The sequence below is a fragment of the Crocodylus porosus genome, unplaced genomic scaffold, assembly GCF_001723895.1.
Source record: "Crocodylus porosus isolate Cpor-Errol unplaced genomic scaffold, CroPor_comp1, whole genome shotgun sequence".
In the NCBI taxonomy this organism is placed as follows: domain Eukaryota; kingdom Metazoa; phylum Chordata; order Crocodylia; family Crocodylidae; genus Crocodylus; species Crocodylus porosus.
This window is the reverse complement of record NW_017728911.1, coordinates 25,550,251-25,573,290: the sequence shown is the minus strand read 5'-3', so window position 1 is coordinate 25,573,290 and position 23,040 is coordinate 25,550,251. Positions and strand designations below refer to the sequence as shown.

General features: G+C 40.6%; 1 protein-coding gene across 2 annotated transcripts in view; it reads left to right on the top strand.

The window, feature by feature from the left end:
* The window catches only part of SAXO2 (stabilizer of axonemal microtubules 2), a 25,943-nt gene extending 3,454 nt beyond the window's left edge, over positions 1-22,489 (top strand). The window contains exons 1-4 of one of the 2 annotated variants that reach the window (XM_019533697.1): positions 7,358-7,514; positions 15,312-15,491; positions 16,533-16,735; positions 18,972-22,489. In XM_019533697.1, the coding sequence (XP_019389242.1) occupies positions 15,373-15,491; positions 16,533-16,735; positions 18,972-19,963 (1,314 nt within the window). In that variant the 5' untranslated portion in view covers positions 7,358-7,514; positions 15,312-15,372 and the 3' untranslated portion in view covers positions 19,964-22,489. Of the gene's footprint in view, positions 1-7,357; positions 7,515-15,311; positions 15,492-16,532; positions 16,736-18,971 lie in introns of those variants that run through there. The other variant, XM_019533696.1, reaches the window with a different exon arrangement.
* Positions 22,490-23,040: the final 551 nt, after the last annotated feature.

Genomic DNA, 23,040 nt, shown 5'->3' with positions numbered 1-23,040 from the left:
GAAGGGGCTTTAATTAGAGTAGCTCCTACTGCTGAAAGATGGAGGTGGGGGCACTTTAACTAAAGCTCATTTGAGGAGCTTTAGTTAAAGGGCACCCACCACCATTTTTCATCATGCGGATGCTGATGCACATGATGCTGGAGTCTGCTGGAGCACAGTAATTACCAGTTAATTGAGTCAGCTCTAACATGCTGTAATTACAGCACATTGGAGCAGCCTTGCTACATGTGTATAAGCACCCAGTGTTTTTAGAAAAAAATACATTCTCTCCTTTTTTCTTTTTTTAAGTGCCCTTTTATGCAGCCTAGCCTGGGCTTTGAGGGTTAGATTCTGCATTAGAAAATTGTCTTATTAATGTGTATCCCTTCCCCTTGTCCCTGTACCGGAAAATCTGGCCATTTGTTTACCAGCCACCTGGTTCATGGCTATGAGAATAAGGGCAGAGCATATGATTGTCCTTGCCTTCTCTTGCTGGAATTTCATGCTACATTTTGTCTCATCAAATTCTTTTAGAATCTCTGGCTTAATCAGGAGGTGAACAACTGACTGTTTTCATGAGATGACATCAATCTGATGTTGTTTAGAATCAGATATACATATGGTGTGATGTGACATTATAGAGGAGGAAAGCCAACCCAAATGAAAATGTATCCATGTCTAAACTCAAAGATAAGACAATGTATAATAAGAGTACTGTAAAAGATACACAACACAGGGCTTAAAATAAACATTGCTGGAGGTTTTGTAGTCAATACAAATGTCAAGAGCTTATTCTTTTGGGCAGCACAGTTTACTTTGGTAAAGCACTACAGTGTTTATGTTTTTATAGGAAGACTAGTTGCTTGGCACTGTTACCGGGGTATTGTGATATACACACTTACAATAAGTTGTTTCCAAGAGGAGAAAGAACAAAAAAAGTTGCATGATGTGCTGTATTAGAACTTGTACAGTAATCAGCTGGCATCTTGAAAAATCCTACCTACCATAATTCTGCATTGTTTGAGTCACATTTACATTTTATTCTGAATATTAAACTAAGGGAAATAGTTTTTCTACATATAATTAAACCTTGCAAGGCATAACTACTCCAAAAAGCTCAACAAATAAACAAAGAAGAAAGCCTTTATTTTGTTTCTATCTTAGAACAGATAGTACTCATTGAACAGCATTTATTCATAGATCCTTTAAATCTCAGCTAGTAAGGTCTTAGTTTTGCTTTTAGATCCAGAGGTTCCAGGCTCAATAGCTACTGCTGATAACCAGCCCAGTGGCACAGGGAGGTGAGCTAGTGGTGACCCTCTGAAGCTCAGGATGTGCTTCCCTGCCCAGGTTCATGAGCAACCCACCATCTGTGGTGAGTTTAGTTGATTACTAGAACCGCACATGAGGTTAGATGCTAATCATTTTAACTACCAATTGGAAAATCTGGCTCTTAAAATTATTGTTACATTTATTTGAAGAACAATTTGAATAGATAACCTTCTTCCTAAACTGAATCTGCTTGTCTCTGTCAATCAAAAACAATTTTAACCATTTTTTCAAACTAGCAATAATTGTATGGCCTAAAAGAGAGTCTGCAAAGTGTTAAGCCTCCTCAGTACAAATGTTTACCATCTCTCAGGCCCAATGCAGGAGCATTTCTGTATTCTAATAACCACTACAGTTACTTGTCTCTAGATATTAGCTAGAGACAGACATTACACATACACCGGTTTAAGTGATCAGAAACCGGTTTAAACCTGTAACAGAACATAAGTTCAGTGGACACAAGCCAGTTTCAAAATGACTGAAACTAGTTTAAGATAAACCTGGTTGAATGATTTGGGTCAGTTTGCAGACCAGTTTATGCAATGCCTGTCCCAGGCCCCTTCCTGGTTTAAGTTAAACCAGAGTCCCCCAGCATCCCAGATACTCTGCAGCCCTGAGCTAGGCTGTCTGCTCCAGAGAATAGGGCTGGCCCTGTCCCTCTCCTCTCTAGCCAGAGCTCTAGCAGAGACTGTAGGCACAGCAGGTTCTGCCTAGCTTCCTTGCGGATCACTGTCCAAGCAGGGATTTTCCGTTTCCCTCCTGTCTCCCACAGTATAGACCCTAGGCATATGGTATGCTAGCTAATACTGAGAGGTGTCTGTGTGTGTGTCTCCAATTTCACTGGGACATGCAGACAGAACAGCATCTGCTTAGGGCTTTTTGGAGCTGGTCAGCAGGTAATGTCCCTCCATTCCTTCCTTGGAAAAAGGTGTTTAAGAACACCTTTTGTTTTGTTGCTGTTATCAGCCCCCTGCTGGTTTGCAACCTTGTCAGGTTTGCAAACAGTGTGAAGAAGCAGGGAGAAGAAGATTGAAAAGCTCAATATCATCAACAGATGCATGCACTGCACACACACCCTTTGCCTCAGAGTGCTGGCTGGGGGCTGGCAATGCTCCCACCCCTTGAGCAGTGAGCAGAGTAAAAGCCTGAAGCAGAGTGGTGGTTCACATTCCTCCCTAATCAAAGGTCCTACTGGAGTCTGAAAATGTGCCCCTCCCCCCAGCTCAACATTGTGGAAAGGAGGGCTGCTCTAGTGCTCCCTAGCTTCTAGCCTGAGCCACTGCAGGCATGTGCCTGCATTTCGTTAAACCAGAGGGAATGCCTGACAGCTGCAGACTGATTCAACCAAGGTAAGTTAGACTAACCTACAAAGATTTAATCAATTCAGGCTCAGGCTTTTTGAATATCTGTCCCTAGCCTAGGAGTTTTTTAGCTATAATATAGAACTGTATAAAGGCAAATATGGTTAGATTCTTTATTGATAACCCAGGAGTGGGCTGCAGACCCACTTTGCAGTTTCCAAGTGGCATTTTTTGCATATGGACAAGGTATGATATACCAACCATATTTGCTTGCTATGTATGTCAAACAGCAAACGCACAAGGTGAGTTCTGAAATCCAGAAACACAGTCCAGCTTGTTGCGTAGCTAAATGAACTACTTACATGCAAGTGAAATATTTAACTCTTGAAAAAAATGTTCTTTTATAAGCATTTGCGCTCTACATCTTATTTAAATTATTTGGGCATACAAAAACAAGGACTATAATAGTTATTTTTCTAATCAACTGCTCTGTCGCTCCGTATCCCTCACTCAGGTTATAATTTTAATGAAATCATTATTTCTAGATAAATGAAATAAAAGGAAAAGGAAGAGTTGAATGAAATATGTGATACTTAATCCTTACTACTCACTATATATAGATGCTTGCAAACCTAGCATGATTTTAAGGAAGAAACTTAAAGAAAACTAGAACAACTTTGGAAGAGAATATTTAGTCTTTGCTTACAATTCCTTCCACCAGTAAAAAAGGAAACAGGAGAGTTAATCAAATAGAACAAAACAGAGCAGGTCAAAAGGAAATGGAACCATTCAGAAAGTCCACAAAATCTTTTATTCAGCAGGTAAATGGGGGAAAAAAACTATTTTTCAGTTAAAATGATCAGTCTTGTATTCTTTTATTAGAGATAACATAAGTAACACCACCCGTCATTGGCATTCCCTTCTTAAACATTCCTATTAAATGTATCAAATTTTACCTATTCAGGCTAAAATTCTCTATGTTGTGCTGGGTGTCTGTATCAGGCTGATTTTTTTTTTTTAAGAAAATTTCAGAAAAAAAATATCTGCTGTTTCTCTAAACCAGGTTAGGAAAAATATATTGTTTTTTGCCCATCTTGTCAAGAAACTCTAACATCTCCACCCATGGGCAGATCTAGATTTTGAAAAGGCAGTACAGGTGGTATGGTGCATCATCACATACAACACAACACATATTTTTATCTAGTTAAAAAGAAACTAGAAGCTTCACTAATAAGCTAGGGGCCTAGCATTCAATTTAAGATTGAAGGGAAAAAATACTTTATTGCAATGTGCATTAATTTGCTATTTTATATAGAGAGGTCTATGTAACTTGCAGTGAGCAAAGCAATTTTCACAGCTTGATCGCAGCACAAAAAGCCAATTTTGCAGGCATTTCCCAGTGACCCCATACTTTGCCACTAATTGACAGAGAGTCATATGTATCACTAATTCAGTCATGTGATCTATGACTGCGGTGACTACCATGTTGTCTTTGTATTGCAGTAAGCATTAGGACATTCTAAAACAGTATATTATATGAATAATATCCTGGAGTTTTTTTTAAGATTGATTTAATGGGAAAATGTGACGAATGCAATATTTCCTAGCGATTGTGGACAACACTGTTTTTTGTGGTTTCCCGGAAAAAATGCAAAACAACGAATTAAGTAGATCCCTAATTATATATTATATAAAATACAACAAACTAGGCAAAATAATCAAAAGATGTCGTAAGTCCTGCAGTCTAGTTAAATGTACATCTCTTTCAGATTCATAAAAGAAAATCTAGGCTTTTAGTGCATCTTGACAGTACATCTAATGTTTCACTGGAAGTTAGGTTCACACATGAGCTAATGTTCACCTGAGTTAACTTTTCCATACCTGAATTAATGTTTTCAGCTAGCGTTCAAAAACAGTCTCCAGGGCTGTGCAAGGGAGCTACATTACCAAGAGCAACCAACAGACAGAAGAATAGCTTGAATAATGGATCCAGGGAATTCATTTAAAAAGAAAGAGGATCATTTACACATGTGGAATGAAGAGTTTGGAACAGAGACAGGCAATTATTTTGGCTGGAGGGCCACTTAACGAGTTTTGGTGTGCAGTTGAGGGCTGCAACAGTGGCCTCGCCCCTTGATAGGTGGCACGCCCACTGTTGCCATCTTGCAACTGAAAGTCCCACATCGAACCCCTGACCTTTGCCACCAGAAGTTCCTCCCCTTGCCCTGGAATTACTCCTTTTGGGAGGGAGGGTACTGCCATCTTGAAACTAGAATAAAAACAAATCATATACTAAATAATCAAATATATTCCATAACTTATCTTAATTTTATTTTTTAAATATTTTTCTCCTGATTTATGTGTGTTTGTGTTATGTATCTGGGGTATGGGTGTGGTGGGAGTATATGTGGGAGGGTGTGTTGGGGGTATAGTGGGAAGTGGGGGCTGTGGGAGGGTGTGGGGGCATGGTGGAGGGTGTGTGTGTGTGCGCGCGCGCATGTGTGCATGTGTGTATAGAGGGGAGGGGTCCTGAGAGTCCCTGGAGTGTGCCAGTTCCTGGATCTGCATATGGTGGAAGCAAATGGAGCCAGCCCCACCCAGCTCCATAGTATGCAGCTCCCTGCACTCCCACTCCAGTCCCTGACTTCAGGTGGTGACAGGGTGTGAGACCAACCCAACCCAGCCCTATAACATGCAGCTCCCACCCCTGTCCCCAGCCGCACATGGTAGCAGCGTGCAGAGCCAGCCCAGTCCAGCCCCATAGCACACGGCTTCCTGCGCTCCTTCCCCTTTCCCCCAGTGGGATTCCCCGGCTCAAGATGGGGGGGCGGGGGCGTACCTGCATTCTTCCTCTCACGGGCAGGAAGGCTGGAAACAGCCTTGGGGCAGTAAGGAATAAGCTCTGCCAGGTAGGGGCTCCTTGTCTCCCGCGCTCCCTGGCTTGGAGCTGGGAGGGTCAAGCCAGGCTGGGGTGGCAGGTGGTTGCTTAGCAACCAGAGCTACACCTCCTGCAGGAGCCAACCCTTGGGGCAGAGGACTTGGAATTTGATGGGATTCATGTCCCTTTAGCTGCCTTCATGAAAATCCTGCCGAGTTTGGCCACGTAATGAGCTTCTGAATATTTTTGTTTTCACATACTTAAGCAAGGCCTTTTAGATGCACAGGGGGAAACCTAGAGAAAACCCAATAAAATACAGGAGGGAAAAATCCTAAAAGCATACAAGGCCTCTGATTTTACCAAGGGCTGACATAGAGGATACAAAGCAGTAGTTTCACCTCCAGGTACAGGAAAGTGAGCTATTAAATTAGGGTATATTTGAGACCCTCACATCTACATAGTACCTTTATCCTTCACATTTGAAATATAGCACAAACTTTATATTTTAGCTGTATTTAGTCTTTTAATTTAACTGTTTCTATATATCTGTTAGTATATTTGTTGTCCACAATAATTTGTTAAAAGGCCTTTGGCAAGGTTGACAGAGAACTCGGTTTACCAGTGTTAGTTCAGTCTTGAAAGACAGTCTGAAGATGAACCAGTAAAGAAAACACTAATACTTCCTCCCACCCTAGCTAAGTACAGACAGTCAAAAATCCCAAGGCTAAATTGATTCAGTCTTTACAGGTTAGTCTAAGCTGCAGAGATTGAACTGAAACAGAAGTGAACATTTACCTTTGTTTCAGGAAATGCAGCCACTTACCTGCAGTGGCTCAAGCCAGAAGCTGGGGGGTGCAAGAGCACAGCTCTGTGGCATGTAGTCAGCATGGACAGTGCGTTTGCTTATTCTTCCTGCTGCACCGGGGGTCTCTAGGACATGCAGCCCAAAATTACAGCAGCATGACTCTGCAGGGTTTCTCATCACTTTCTCTTCCTGCTTCCAGGTGTCTCTGGGATCTGTAGTTCAGTCACAGCCAGCAAGTTTGAGTGAGGGAAGTGGTTTTAATCCTCCCTCCCTGGCCCCACGCCCCAGCTGGGCCCCAGCTGGGCATGCTCCCCCTGCCCCCCCCCCCACTTGTCAGCCAGCCTTCACTGCTCCAGCTACAAAACAGAGGGGCAAGTTCAGTCCTGCTCTCTGGAGCAGATAGCACAGCCCAGCCCAAGGCTGCAAAGCATACTGGACGACTGTGATTTAACTTGAACCAGTAAGGGGTCTGGGGCAGAAGTTTCAGAGACCAGTTTGACCCAAATCAGTTAATCTGTGATGCTACATTCAAACAGATTTATCTTAAACCAGTTTCAGCCATTTTGAAACTCGTTTATGTGCACTGAGCATCTATTCTGTTACAGGTTTAAACCAGTTTCTGATCACTTAAACCAGTTTGTGTGTAACTTCTGTCCCTAGCCCTCATCACATCAATCACTTCCACTTTACTGATAGTGGGTAACCATATGACATGTGGTCCTTTTATGTTTTGATTGCCCACAATATGGATGAATGAGAGATTAACCTTCTGTCAGTCAGTCAGTTGGTAACTAATCCAGATGTGAAATTTTCACAGGCTTTTTTATCCTCTTCATATATTATTAGGCCTCCCATAGAGATCTTTCAGAACTGAAGAAGTCCAATGGCTGGTCTACAATAACCTCATTATCTAGGGATCTGAGCAGGTTATCCATACAGGAATTGCTATAATGTGGAAAGAAATTTGTGAAGTAGGAAAAATTTCACTTGCAGCTTTCTGTTAAAAAAAATATGATTTTGAACTTTTAAACATTTTTAGTAAGAGGCTTGCAGTATATATCAATGGATGAAAGGAGGAGAGCAAAGGGGAGAGAAGATGGCAAGGAAAAGGATAACTAGCTGACTTACCTCTGATGGCACAAGCCAATATTACATGAAACTGATTTTTTGGGACCAGCAGAGAAACATGCAGGCAGAGAGGAAGTAACAGCTCTTCATGCAGGTATTCAGCTCCATCTAGATAGATGAAGCCTTTTGAAATATTTTCAAGAATCTATGTTTGTTTAAATAAGATAGATGAGTTTTTCTAGTCACAAAGATAACTACATAGGCTGCATTGTTCCCTCTAGTATATGGTATAGGTCCAAGCAATGCTACTGTTTCAAGGTATTTTTCTTTGGCAGGCAGATACGTCTCTCTCACCAGTTAATTCATGATACTACCATAATGGACACAGAGGAATCAGCAGACTTGGACATCTTTCTTTTTGCAGACCTATGTTAGTGAATAATGACTTGCTGAAAGGTTAATCTTCCTTTTGTTCTGAGGACTGGATTTCAACATTCCTCAGTTTAATAGTTCCCTAAGTAACATTGCAGTGGCAGAATTTTCTTTATCAGTAAATCATGTATGTCCCTCCCAGGAGTTTTTCTCCTGTCAGCACTAAGCAACTGAGGTCATTTAAGCAGCGGCACTCTTGCAGGAATTGTGCCCAAATACAACTTTTTTTATTCAGACAGTGATATTTACATTGGCAATTAAAATATTATTGAGACATTAATTTTGTTTATAAGCTCCTTCTGATTTAAAACCCTGATGGGCTTTTAGACTTTTCTCACTGTAAATCTTATTCTATGGGAGAAAAATGGCCTAGTGAATTTCAGGAAGGAACTTATTGGCATGGGAAAATAATGACGGGCCAGATAATTTACTTGTATAATGCAACATCGTTCTGCTAAGGTCAACTAAGCTACAATTTACACCAGCTGTGATTTGTCCATTTGTCATCCATTTTATTTATTTAAGATTTAATTGTTCAAATCTTATCTAGGAAATAGATTTTCAGTCTCATTCGTAGAAGGAAGGAACAAACCCCAACAGAGCAGGCATCAATTATTAATGGGTGAGAGAGACGCATTCACCTGAAGTCTATTTGAATATTAATACCATTGGGATAAAAATTAATGAAGGAGTATATGTAATGTACTTAAAATAATCAGTGACTCATATTGTTCTTCTCGGTTAAGCTATGAGTAACTTGTTTTGTATGTCAAGGCCATAAGCTGGCCTTCTTTGATTGATAGTTCTCAATATATTTTATCCATTCTATCTCTAGAGAATTGTGATGTTGTGTGTTATCCTTTCCTAGAAAATTATTGCCTACATGGTCTAAATGATAACTTTGGCTTAAGGCCAGAAATGTCACTTTGTCACTTACCTGAAAAAAATGAAACACTCTCTGAGCTTGGTTCCTATTTTACGCTCATGTTTGCTCCCACTTTGTGGGCAGTATAAAGGAGATGTAAATAAGGATCAGGCTTCCTATGTCTTTTAAGTATATCTCTTATATTTCATCACCTGGGAGGTCAACTCTGCTCTCTTTATTATCATTGTACTTGTTATTGTACCCGGTCCCTGAATAATCCTGTGGGAATCTAAGTAGCTGTTTGTATATTAAGAGACTATTAAATATCATTTAAGATCCTATAATTTGCTGTGGTAAAAGATATTTCTTGATTCATCAAAGAAATGGATTCATTTGCAATGCTATATAAATACTTTTGGGAAGAGAGGCTTTGGATCACTTGGCCATGGGCGGTATTTAGTAAGGCTGCGCGAAGCTTCGGTTACTGATTCGATTAGGTGGAGATTCGGCCCGATTCAGAGGCTGAATCTCCAAATCCGAATCAAATCAGGAGACCCTTTAATCTGTCCAAATTGATTCAGAGAGATTTGATGATTCGGACAAAGACACAGCTTTAAATGTTCTTTCTACATATATCAAGGTACCAGGTGACTTGTGAATGCTGAGATGGTGGGGCAGATGGAGCGTCCCACAAGATCGCAGGGCGGGTCCCCAGCACACTCAGCGGTGGACCAGAAGCACTTATGGTCCACTTCCAGGTCCACCCCAGAGTGTGCAGGGGAGCCCCTCACCCATCGGCTTGGTGACTGATGCCTCCTTGGTTTGGGGGGGTGTAGCAGGGCACTAAGGTGCCTGCTACTTGAAGAGCAGAAATGGCCACCAGGTGCTGGTTGCCAGGGCAACCAGAAGGAGCTAGGAGCCCACACCTGTTGAGTCAGCTGACTGAAAGGGGAAGGGCTGACTTCTATAAAGCTCAGGCTGGAGGCCAAGAGTAGGGGTCTCAGCTAGCAGCCAAGGAGAAGCAGTGGTGCCTAAGAAAAGGAGTAAGGCCTGAATGTGAGCAGTCGGTTACACTAGTGAGGGATGGAGCACCTGCAGAAGGTGACTCAAAGGAGGTTAGCTGAGCAGTTTAGCTTTATGTTATAGCCCAGGGGCTTGTGTTATTGTTTTGTTGTTGTTGTAAGACCGGAGGACCGGGTGAGGCAATTAGGGGTTGGAGGAGGCCTCATAGGGGCTCCACGGTAGCGTGGGGACCCCGGCACCAGAGTGGGCACAGCATTCAGGGGTGCACTGACCCCAGCCCCAAGAAGAGGAGTGGAGAACCGGAGGCCAGGTAAGGCCGAGGCCACCTAAGCCCTGCAGGGGGTGTTTGAGGCTCCAAGGAGGAGAATTGGGGCCAGGCATAGCTACAGCCACCTAAGCCCCAAGCCGGAGGTTGTAACCCCAGAGAAAAGTGGGCAGCATGAGAGGCCCCAGAGAGTGGGCAGCGATTGACGGCTGCCAGGTGGCGCAGGTTGCAAGACAAGCCCGAGCGCCTGTGGGGTGCGGAGAGTGAAACAGACCCAAACAACATCCGGTACATCTGCGAGGCTTGGGGCGTGGTACAGGGGTGGTTGGAGCCACACATAGCCTATAAGGCTGGGGTGCCTGGAACCCCATTATAGAACCGAGACACAGGGTAGCAGCAGAACTGTAGCCAAGGGAACGAAGAGCAGCCTCCCTACATAACTACAGAACATCAAAGACGTGGCGAGATTCTGAGGGTGCTCAGAGAACATTTAGCACGGTGCAGAGGACCCTAGGGGAGAGCACAGCGACCCTAATGTTCCATCCTGCTAGAGGGGGTATTCAGGGTCCCCCCACGGCCAATCGCTAAGCCAGGCAAGCACAGGGTGGGTCCACTGCCTAGCACACAGGGGGCCCCCCGTGCTCCTTTGAGGTGCTCCATTTGCCCCACCATCTCAGTGTTCACGAACTGCGCCTAGTACCTCGTAGTATGTAGAAAAAAACATTTAAAAGCTGTGTCTATGGCCGAATCACTGATTCTCCAAATCAGCATCAAATCTTCAGATCTGGATTCAGCCAAATCGGATCGGGACAGTGATCCAAATCAACTAATCAAATCACTGTCCCCGAATCAGAGTGAATCTGAATCCGAATCAAATACAGCCCACTTTGCACACCCCTAGTATTTAGTAATGGATAGTGTGGGCTGGGAGATGTCAGGAACAGATACAAATATACTGAGAGCAGAGGGTATGAAATCCAAAGATATCAGAAAAGCCATTTGAAAAAGGCATTTTTGTTGCTGATTTATTTTTTGGAAGAGCTGATGGTAAGATATCATAAACATGAAGTTACTCTTGTGAATACAATGCAGCTTGTTTCATACTCTTTCGGCTTGCATACCTAAAGTCTGTGTGCAGCATATTCGTTTGAAAGCCTGTTTTCTTAAACAGCTTTTGATTCTTACATTTTTTTTCTTTATTTAAGAAGGCTTTTTTCCTAAATTGTAAAACCTGGAAAACATGCTGCTCGCTCATACTTAATACTTAATATTGTAAAAAAGATAATCCCTGGCAAAAATTACAAACAGGTTGAACTGTGTGCGTAGAAGTACCACTCTCAGCTCCTTATTTCCATCTTAATCTCTGTTCTTCTTCTCCCACTTTTCCTTTTCTCCCTTAAATAAATACTAATCACTGAGATTGTGAAATCGGAGAAAACTCATCCCACTCTTCTATCCCTGTCCTCATCCAGGTCAGTGGGGCAGTCTGTGGCTGTTGCTCCAACCCACACCCCTGATGTTTGGTTTGTATCTTGATGATGTTTTGGTTTCTCTCAGACTCATGATCCTCAGCTCCAGAACTGCCCATGACCTGGTCCATTAGACTAAAAACAGACAACTGGTTTAATTTGGAGTTGATTAGTCCTAGAGATTTAACTTGCATCAAAACAAGGTTTGGACACTTGTTTATACATTATGTTTAAGGTTAAGTACAGACAGTCAAAAAAAAAAACAAGGCTGAATCTATTCAATCTTTGAAGGTTAGTTTAAGCTGCGTGGATTGAACCTATAGGCAAGTAAACAGACATTCACTTTTGATTCCAGAAATGCAGCCACATGCCTGCAGTGGCCCAGGCCAGAAGCCAGAGGGGGCGCTAGAGTACTCCTCCCTGCTGGGCAGGAGCAAACAACTTAAGCCAAGGGTAGCCTGCCCACACTCACTTATCTCTGTAATGCTATTCCATGAAAGTTGCATGTGGTTTCTTTTTAAGTATGTTTGAGATTAAATAAGAACCAGGCTCATCTTGCTTAAAGCAGAGCCCCTTAAGTCTACCAGAGAGGTGTAAAATAGACTGCCATGTAAATAGAAGTGAATCAAAATTCCTGAAACTTCTTTGAAAATCCTAACCTATATATTTTAATTGTATCCAACATTACCTGGGATGCTGGGGGACAGAAATTTAATTTGAATCTGGAGGGGATCTGGGACAGAAGTTCCATAAAATTATTTAATTTAAATCAGTTAAGTCTGATACTACATCCATCCATGTTTATATTAAACCAGCTTCGGCCATTTTGAACGTGGTTTGAACTTCTGTTGTCTTAAAGATTTGAACCCCTTTTCAATCACTTATACTGGTTTATGTGTAAGTTCTGTCCCTGCCCTAAGTGACAATTAGCCATATCTGCTCCAAGCCAGAGTATTAATATGGATACTTCACAAGTACCTGATGTGTTACAATGGGCTTGTCCTTTTGTAAAGTCTGAGGTTTGCCTCCAAACAAGATGCTCAAATCCAAATCAAATCAATTGTCTGTTTTTAGTCTTAAAGTCCCTTTTACTTCTGCTGCTGCCCTGTCCTCATTGTTAATAGTGAAATTGGGACATCAGTGAAGCATTATCCATGAAAGTAGGCAGGCAGATTGGGGGCCTGCACCCCCAGGAGGAGTCTGGCACAGCCCCTGCAGTCCTCCTGGGGGTGTGGGTGGGTCCCCGATCTGCCTGTTGGATTACAGGAAGCTGCTGCCACCACCCGGGACTGGTGCTGGGCACAGCCCACACCCAGTGCAAGGAAGATTGGTGTTGCCGCTGGCCACAGCCAGCAGCAGCAGCCTCCTATCATCTTCCTGTCATCCATGCTGTCATCTGGCGCACAGATCTGGGGGCCCGCTCCCACAGGAGGGCTGGGGGCTGTGCCAGAATCCTCCCAGGGGCCATGGCCCCCGGATCTGCACTGATAACAGGAGGCTGCTGCTGCCGGCTGGGACTGGTACTGAAGCCAAATACACCTGGCTTCAAAACATTTCAAAACTTCCGAAACTTTGAGTGCCCTTATTTCATTTCAAAGCTGTTTTGAAGGCTTTTGTTTTGTTTCGATCTTGCTGTTTGGAGCTCAAAACGCATCAAAACAGCTTGCAAATGCAACACCTGGTAAAAATTCACACAGCCCTACTACGCACCTCAGATGAAACTACATACTACTCGCATGTACTTCCTTTTTCTATCTGATTTTTCTCAGCAGGAATCCTATACTTTGATTTACTTTGATTTTGTTGTTACTTCATGCTTAGTCTTCAGTGCTAGCCATGTTTCTCTATAGATCTTCATGCTGTTCTTTGAATATCTTGTGTCCTGAGGTTAGAAATTATTTTTATGCAGTAATTGATATATACTGTTTTGCCCTGCTGAGCTTTTAGCTGTGTCTGATTATCCTACATACTTCCATAAAGTTCACTTATTCACCAAGCAACTGTTGTTTTTTGTAACCTCTCATTTGCTTGCACCTGAACTAGCACTGGATTCATCTACCAGGAGCAGGAGGGCATACTTTAATTTAGTCTCTCTCCAAGGGAGAGTGGCTGAAATAAATGCATGATTATGCCAAACAAAAAAACTCCATCATCTAATTCCATATGGCCGCCTATACATGTCCTTCTGAACATTCGAAATAGAATGTGTCTGAGCAGATACGATTAATCAAATCTGCTCTGCTTTCTAATTAGAATACTGCAGTATGGCCACAGTGTCACATGTATTAAGCCCCTGCACATTTAAAAATGGCTGAAGGTCACTTTAACTAAACCTCACCAAATGAGGTTTAGATAAAGCGTCCCATGGCCATTCCAAAATGTTCATGGCCTTAGTGCATGTGATGCTGTACTGTTTTAATTAGAGTGGCTGCCTGGGAACTGATCTAACTAAAACACCCCCCCTTTTCTGAGTATGTATGCAGGCAGTCTGTGTTTCTTCTTTACCAGTGGTTCAGCCAGTCAGTGGCGAAGCAAGACTTTAAATGCATATTTTTGGGTGATAGAAAACACCGGCTTATGTCTGTAATGCTATTCCGTGCAAGTTGCATGTTTGTTTTTTTTTTAAGTATGTTTGAGATTAAGCAAGATGAGCCTGATTCTTATTTAAACCAGGGCCCCTTAACTGTTCCAGAGAGATGTAAAATAGACTGCCGTGTAAATGAAAGTAAATCAAAATTCCTGAGGCTTCTTTGAAAATCCTAACATACATTTTAATTGTATCCAACATTACCAGGGTCATTTCGTACAAGATATAATGCAATGTATAACAACATGCATATTAACAAAAATATAACTGAGGCTGGCCTTACGGGTGGGCAGTATGGGCAACCACTCAGAGCACCATGGTCAGGGGGTGCTACACATACACAGCCCGCACTCAGAGCAGTGCTTTCCTCCTGCCCCAGCCAGGAGGAGTGGTGCCCAGTCCAGCCCACTCCCAACTTCCAGCCACTGCTCAAGAGGCATGCATGGGTGAGGTGGCACCTGTTCCAGCCTGCCCGCCTTTGTCCCTCACAGCAGTAGTGGTGCCTGCTCACCCACCTGCCTGGCGTGCCATGCTGCTTTGCCTCCCCATGGAGAATCTTAATGAGAAATTAAGGGAAAAAGTATCCAGAGTTAAATCGGAGGAGCATGGGATGGCAACTCTACTTTCATATCAATTTAGTGTATCTGCCTGATTCCAATTATAAGTGGAAGGTAAACTGGAATAGTTTACCCCAAAATTAAATCATTAACGTACAGCAGCTTAGCTTCCACTTCCTGCGAACAGACTGTAATTTTTTGTCCGTTTACACCCTAAGATTCAGGAAGCATGTTCCAGAGAGCTGCAGGTTACGAATCAGACAATTCTAGCACCAACAAATGTTGAAGTTATAGAAAAAAGGCAGATGGGAACCTGTTATGATACATGGTGAATTGAGCATAAATATACAAAAGAAGAAAAAGTAAAACTAGAAGGGAAAGGATAATTATCACAAAAGTCGGGCAAGATAGTTATTAAATTGAGGGTTTTTTTATATAGGTGAGGATAATAATAGCAGGAAAGACATAAGCAAATTCTTGGCAGAGTAATGACTGGAACAAAGCGCATCAGCGTGGGGAATAGATTAAAAATTATACCATCCCTCATGTATAGATCTGAGATTCTGTGAGATGAAAATATTTGGCATCCTATGTTACTGTGACCTACACTGTTGTTGCCATAGAAAATCATTTGTTTCAAGATGCCCATGATGATGATCTTGCTTCTATTGCTATACCCTCATTGTATAGCCAAGGCATATTTTCCCTTAAATGAAACTGATTTAAATGATCTCATTTCAATGTCTCATATAGGCGACACCGCTGCCCTCATAAACCCACAAGGATTTATGATGATAGAGAACAGCCTTGCCTCATGACGGAATATGTGGAAAAATATCCCCAGTATGGCAACATCCCTCCTCCCCAAAGCCTTAAACCAAAGCAGGAGTACCAAGCACGTCGTGGGAAAATGGAAGGAATCACAACATTTAAGTAAATACTTTGAAGTAATGTGTCTTGAAAGCAACGTTTTTCATATTTTTTCATTCAGGAAAGACGCGTATGCTTATTGCAATCATTTCCATTGTGATATATATCTTTATAATTCATTCTTTTCAAAGGTGTTTCTATACAAACTTGGAATATAAAATGGCAAAAATCAATTAAGTTTCATAGTTGGCTTAGCCAGACTATTGAAGGTGATATGCAAAAAATAAAATAGATTTGTGGGTTTCATATTGACATCTATAGAAGATCTGTAAGAGGATGTGGTGGTGGCTGCTTAATATATTAGATACCTAGCTTCATCTCTCCTGGATAACTGGGAAACTACTGTAGAATGTTCATAGATATCAGAGAAAAGGTACTTGTATGAGGAAAGTGATTTTTGTATTCAAACGCTTCTCAAGACTTAAAAAAAGTCCTTCAGCAAATGTAGGAGAGAGAGGACCAGAAATATCTGTTAAAAAAATTAATGCAGAAGAACATCTTTCAAAGAGGAAGGGAAAGGATCATTTCATAAAGCAGAAAGTAAAAAACTGAGGAGTACCATGCAACCTTACTTATCCATGGCAAGTTATCTTCAGACAACATGAACCAAGTTGTAGTACCAAAACTCAAATGGTTGGTTGCTGAAATAATGTCTTGCACGATGATAATGTATTTGTTTGGGTGCCACATACTCAATGTGCACATATAAAAACAGATTCCTAGACAAATACTACTTTCTTTCAGTTCTCTTTAAGCTAATTTGCACTGTTTAAATATTTGGCCTTGGATAAAGTTTAATCTTTTAACCTGGTTTCTACCATTCCACCATTTTCTTAAGTACAAAGAATAAATAATTTAACATACTTCTCCTCTGTTTATCCTGTATTTGGCCCCTACATTTTAACTCTTTAAAAAGAGTCTCTTATTTTAGTCCCTGCACAAGAGATATTTCATTTTTATGTTTCTATTTATGGAAAAATTACCATTGCCTCACTCAGAAAAAGGTTAGGATTTTGAGTAATGTGGTATGTATCTCCATTTCAGATCTGATTATCTTCCATATGATGTTGTGAAAAGACCTCTTCAGGTACAAGAAGAGTATAAACCAAAACCTGGAGAGATTGATCTTGGAACTACATACAAGAGAGATTATAATCCTCATAAAATACAACCAGTGACATTAGTAAGACCATTAGAGAGAAAGCACATTCAAAGAGGAAAACTAGACACCATTCCAACCTATCAAGGTAGTAGCATATGCCACTTTTAGACAGAGAAATGGGCACCAGGATGATTGTATTATGAATGGCCTTGCTGGAAAGGTGGAGTTTGATATCTGGCTTTGGTCTCTCATACTGGGGCCAAACAGGTGGAACTGGGTAATCAACTTCTAAAGAAGAGGGAATGTTCCGAGTTACTGTTGATATGTTCTGAAAGGAGAAACATTTTCCACATTTTCTTGACTAGTAGGAGGGTGACTGATGTGCACTGTTTTGGGGGAATGTCTGTTTTGGAACGAAGGGAACATGGGTGGTATTACTAGTTATAATGTAAGCAAATCTTCCAGATAACAACATTTTCTGCAAATCAAGACTTTTTAGTGAACAGAGTCAAACTGAGGAAAATGTTCATGTTTTTAATGTTGTTATGGATGTGATGTGCTAACAAACTTGTTTTCATAACTTCTTTGCTACTGTACTTAGCTGAAGTCTTGGGCTAACAGTAATACTCTACTCTCAGCAGTTTTCAGACTCACTGAGGAGATAAATCAATCTTCTATATACGTGACATTGTACTTAAATTCTAGTGCAACTACTCTGCAACCCAAGGCCACGTACAGATATTCATTTTCTACTAGGAGAGTTAGTGCTTTTTCAGGAGAAACTGTAAGTGTACAGCTGTCCAGGCTTTTTTCCCAGAGCAAAACTAGCTACTGCAGGAGAAAAATAACCTGGGAACAACCTGATTAAATCACAGTCCCCTGGGAGAGTGAACATCTCTACACATTCTTTTCTCAGAGAAGCCACTGTCCTCCAGCATCCCAGGGTCCTTGGCTTTCCCATTTTGCAGGAAGACACCGTGTCACTTGCTGGACTCTGCCACTCCAGCTGAACAGAACTTGCTCCCTTCACGTTGTGCTGCAGAGAGACACAGGCAGTCTGAATCAGCCAATCAGAGCTGCCATGTTTACTGCTTCCATCTGCCTCTGGGCAGACGGAGGGAGTTTGCAGAGCATGCTGAGAGGTGTGTGTAGGGTTCCCCTAGCTGCACAGTGTCAGCACTGGAAGCTCTCTGCTCTTCAGGGGCTCAACACTGAAATACATGTTCAGGCATCTCCAGATCAGATGTTCTCCCAGGTTTGTTCTCCTGGTAGAAAAACTTTACACAGCCCATGTTAAAAATATTTGAGTATTGAATGATAAGATATGGCCTTTTAAAGCTGCAAGCTTCAAAGACAAGAGAAGTTCTGAGGATGAAGGCTAAGGTCACCAGGGCAGAAGGGAAGGATATTTAAGGTGGTGAAGTCCAGGTTTGGCCATCAGAAGAGGAAGTTAGAAAATTTGGAGTAAAGAAAGTAGAGCATAATGACAAAGTTGAGACTGTGGGAGCATGGAATCAAGCGTTACTGAATTTAAAGAAGGAAAACATCTTAATAACAATTCCAATTCACTAGCTTCTTAATACTTGTCATTTAGGTCTTTAATCCCTTACTAAAATTATGTTCCTGTATTTCAGCTACCTTTGTTTATCATAGCAAAATGAAGGCTGGGAAGGTATGTGGTTACTCTCTATAAATACACCAGAAAAGAAACACAAGAAGGAACAAGAACTATTTAAGCTAAAGAAAAACGTTGGCACAAGAACACATAGGCAATAGCTGCCATGAATACACATAGTCTGCAAAATAGACAAAGATATTTAATAATCAGAGCAATGAGGTACTGGAACAGCCTTCCACTAAGACCACTGGGCCAAAAATTAACTTAGTTTTATGATGGTCAGTTTCAGTAAGAGAATTATATGACCTGGTTGCCTTCAACAGCAGATACTAAAGCCCATTGGCCAGATTCAATGACTAAGAAGTTGTATGTTCCAGTCCTATGCTCTTTGTTTCATCAACAGTGCTAGGATAAAACAAACTGTGTGGACATACCCAGTATACTGGTATTTTTATACAACAGAATACAGAAATTGAATCTATACACCTCAAATACCCTTTTTTCCTAAAAAGAAACAATCATTATGTGGTACCAAGTAGCATTTTGTTGTACATCTCTTAAAATTCCCCAGACTGGAGAAAAACAGAAGTGGCATTATAGCAGACACTCAAACAGAATGGTATGTCCTGCATAACCCTAATGTTCTGCTAGGAAGCATTAATGTAAAAAGAAATTGGATTTTTTTTTCAATAGAATACCCACAGATTAGTGATGAACTTCATAATCTTTCTTTCTATGGTTAAGAATTATTTTTGTCATATAGATGACTACAGATCCTGGGAAGTTCAAAGAAGGGGACATAATAAATTGGACCACCCCTACCAACCACCTACAGAGAAGTTTGGAAATTCCACCACATTTCAAGATGATTTTATTCCCCGAGAGCTGAATCCTAGACAAAGCTTTAAACCTCCTTGTGTGGCCAGACTTTCAGATGTGCCTTTTAATGGTATTACTAGCCATCGCAGGTCTTATGTTGCTCATCCACTGGAACCAAAATTTATAAGATCAAAGGAAGAATACAAACCAAGCAGCCAACCCTTAGAAGATCTCACAACCCACCGGAATGATTTTAAAGGACTACCTGGAGAGCTTTCAAAAAGCTGCAAGCCTGAATACACCAAAGTTGGGTCCAACGCTCACTTTAATGGAAGCACTGAATTCCGGGATTGTTTTCAGCCATGGTCAGTCTCATTGCCAGAAGTCCGCAAGATAAAAGAATATGTTCCACCTACAGGTAACATGGATTTAAACTCCACAAGCCATCTTGACTATGTTTGGCATGAGATCTGTCCTGTTGCCCCCATAAGACCAGTTTCTTTTGGAAGAAAGAGCAAAGTCCCTTTCCAAGGAAACACCACCATGAAAGAAGACTTTCAAGCTTGGGACAGCAGTCGGCAGGAAATTATTAAAAGACATCAGGAAATTCCAAAACCCACTGGAAAATTTGATGGATTGACCACATTCAAATCTCACTATCTACCACATGAAATAATTCCAGCTCAAAGTTTTAAACCTTTACATGTTGCTCTCCCTAGTTCAGCTCGGTTTGAAGATGAAACCATGTATCGTACAGAGTATACAACAAAGAAACAAGACATTTGCCCAGCAAACTATTCATCTCCTCCAGGATATGTCTACATAAACACAGATTCTCAGGGTCACAAGTTTTTCCACAAGGTTACTCCAGAAATGAATACATTTTCAGAATCCAATGATAATCATATTGCAAAGGAAGTAGCTGTTATGTCATAACTTTTAATTTTACTGGTTTACACAATTTTATAACATATTTGGAATCTTTGGAGCTCAGATTCAAAACAAATATAAAAACAAATGGAAATTGAATAAGCAATTTATTATTGTAATGTTTAAAATGTTAAAATTACTTACATTGATTTATACTCTATAAATTATAGTTTTAAAATCAAAGATTAGACAACTAGTGCTATCAGTATTCTCCTGAATATTTTCCATCAAATCCATTCTCTTTAATTGTGCATCTACAATTTTCTGTGTTTTCTAGTTTTCATTATGTTCCAGTCCATGCATATGTCATCAGCATTAAACATGATAGCTGTTTCCTGGATTTTTAAAAAAATCATTAAATATCTATATTAGCAATAATAAGCCTTAAATATAATTTCAGCACAATTAACATTTTCACAATATAGTTAACGAAACTGACAATCTAATTTAAGAGATATTCTCAGTATTACTTTGGAAATATGGCTTTGACATTGTTTTCTTTAACAGCATAGAAAAAGGAACTTTTTAAAAAAGCTTGCTAGTCAAACTGCATTACAGACTTGCTCCCATGGTCGGTCTCATTGCCTGTGGTCTGCAAGATAAAAGAGTATGTTCCACCTACAGGTAACATGGATTTAAACTCTACAAGTATGTTCAGCATGAGCTCTATCTTGTTGCCCCAGTAAGACCAGTTTCTTACGGAAGAAAGAGCAAAGTCTACTTCCAAGGAAACACCACCATGAAAGAACACTTTCAAACTTGGGACAGCAGCCAGTAAGAAATTATTGAAAGACATCGGGAAATTCCAAAACCCATTGGAATATTTGATGGATTGACCACATTCAAATCTCATTATCTACCACGAGATCATTCCAGCTCAAGGTTTCAAACATTTAGATGTTGCTCTCCCTAGTTCAGCTGGGTTTGAAAATAAAACCATGTATTGGACAGAATATATTCCAAAGGAACAAGAGATCTGCCTGGCATCCTATTTATCTTCTCCAGGATGTGTCTATATGAACACAGATTCTCAGGATCACAAGTCTTTCCTCAAGGTTACTCTAAAAATGAAGAACACTTTCAGAATCCAATGGCAATCATATTGCAAAGAAAATAGCTGTTGTGTCATAACTTTTAATTTTAAATGTTTACACATTCTTATGAAATACCATATCTTCTTACATATAACACACACCCAAAAATCAGCCACTGGAAATTGGAGGGATGGGGTGTACATTATAAGTTAGGAAAAATGGCAACAGAAATTTCTGCCACTTCAGCTTTTGCTAGGCACAAGTGGAAGAACTCTATACATGAACCACAGAAAGCAGAACAATGAATAAGCTACTGCTACTCTATCACCTGCTACAAGCAAAATTATTTTTCTTCATTCTGCCTTTCAAAAACCAGGGGCATATCTTATTCTATGGCATGTTATAGATGAGGAAAATATGGTATTTAGAATCTTTAGGCCAAGTACAGATGTTCCTCTTGTACTTCTAAAATTATTAAATTTCTTAAAGTGTTTCTTGATTATAGTTTAAAAATCAAAGATTAGGCAAATTGTGCTAATAGGATCCTCCTGAATATTTTGGATGAAGTCTATTCTCTTTAATTGTGCTCCTACAATTTTCTGTGCTTTCCAGTTTTCATTGTGTTCCATCCCGTGCACATCTAATGCCATTTTCATTTTACAACGTTTGTTCTGGCTTTTAAAAAAATCATTAAATTTAAATGATACCAGTTATATGCCTTACCTATAGTTTAAACACAATATAAATTTTCCCAGTATAGTTAATGAAACTGAAAATCTAAATGAGCAGACCTTCTCAACACTACTTATGAAACATGGTTTTGATGTAGTTTCTTTAAGCTGTGTGGAAAAAGGATTTAAAAAAAAATCTTGTTAGTAGAACTGTAGGCCCATTGCCCATAACATATCTTAAATGGACCTCAGAAGATAAATACTTTTTCCATGCTGATCAAGGAAACTCTAGTAGAATGGTGTTAACATGTTCTTACCTTTGCTTTTCTTTAGAACAGTTTCTGCCTACACTGGATAAAGTCTAAATGTCAAATTTGAACTCTAACAAAAAGTAAGCTGCTAATTACTTTGTACACATATACAGGAGCATATTTTTCGGAGAGAAAAAAATGTTGTTGATTCTAGTTCTTAGTTTCTCAACTACTTTTTTTCCATGTTTCATGTAAACAGAAGGAATATTTTGTTGACATTATATGTGTAAGTGACTACCTGTCAACATAAGCAATATTAAATGTTTTTTACAAAGCATTTATCTTTTATAAAAATGTAAGAAGCTGTTTGAATCCATGATTTAGAATGAACCCTTATTATATTTCTGTGATTAACAATGCTGTCATATTCTTTCTGATCATGAACAATATAACTTTTAGTATTGCATACGCTTTTCTACTTACTGCTTCAGGAAAGTCATTTTACCTCTGAAGAGTTTTGAATTTGTAATGGTTAGCCAATCACTGATAAAAGGACTAATCAACTGCACGGTATTTGAAAGCAGGAACTGAAGCACATGAGGAAGAAACCAGAATTGCTGGACATGTTATCTTTGTATAACCGCTACATGAGACTGCTGGTGTTCTTACAATATTGGTTATTCCCAGAAGTCTCCCCACCACCTTTGTACTATGTGAATTTGATTGAACTGAGCTGAATTTTCAGTTAAAGTAAATTTTTTTTTAAGCCCATAATTTGTCGAGTTTTTAAAGAGATGCGTTCGGTTGGCCTATACAGCAATTTCATCTGGACCAAGTGCCTGGAAATTCTGGAGAGGAGGAACAGTTGCACCGTTAATTGCTGGTCCCATGCTGCCAGATTTTCAGACCCGTGGGGAGCCCTATAGGCCAGATAACATGACCCTGCACACCAGATCGGGCTGGCTCAGGACTGGATTAACTTGTGCATAGGTCCGATCAGGGGAGGGCAGGTCCAGATTGGGCAGCAGGGGCCAAATCAGGTGGCAGTGGAACAGGGCAGCTTACAGCTAGGTTCAGTGGCATGGGTCCAGGTTGGGTGGCACATGGCCAGATCAGGTCATAGAGGT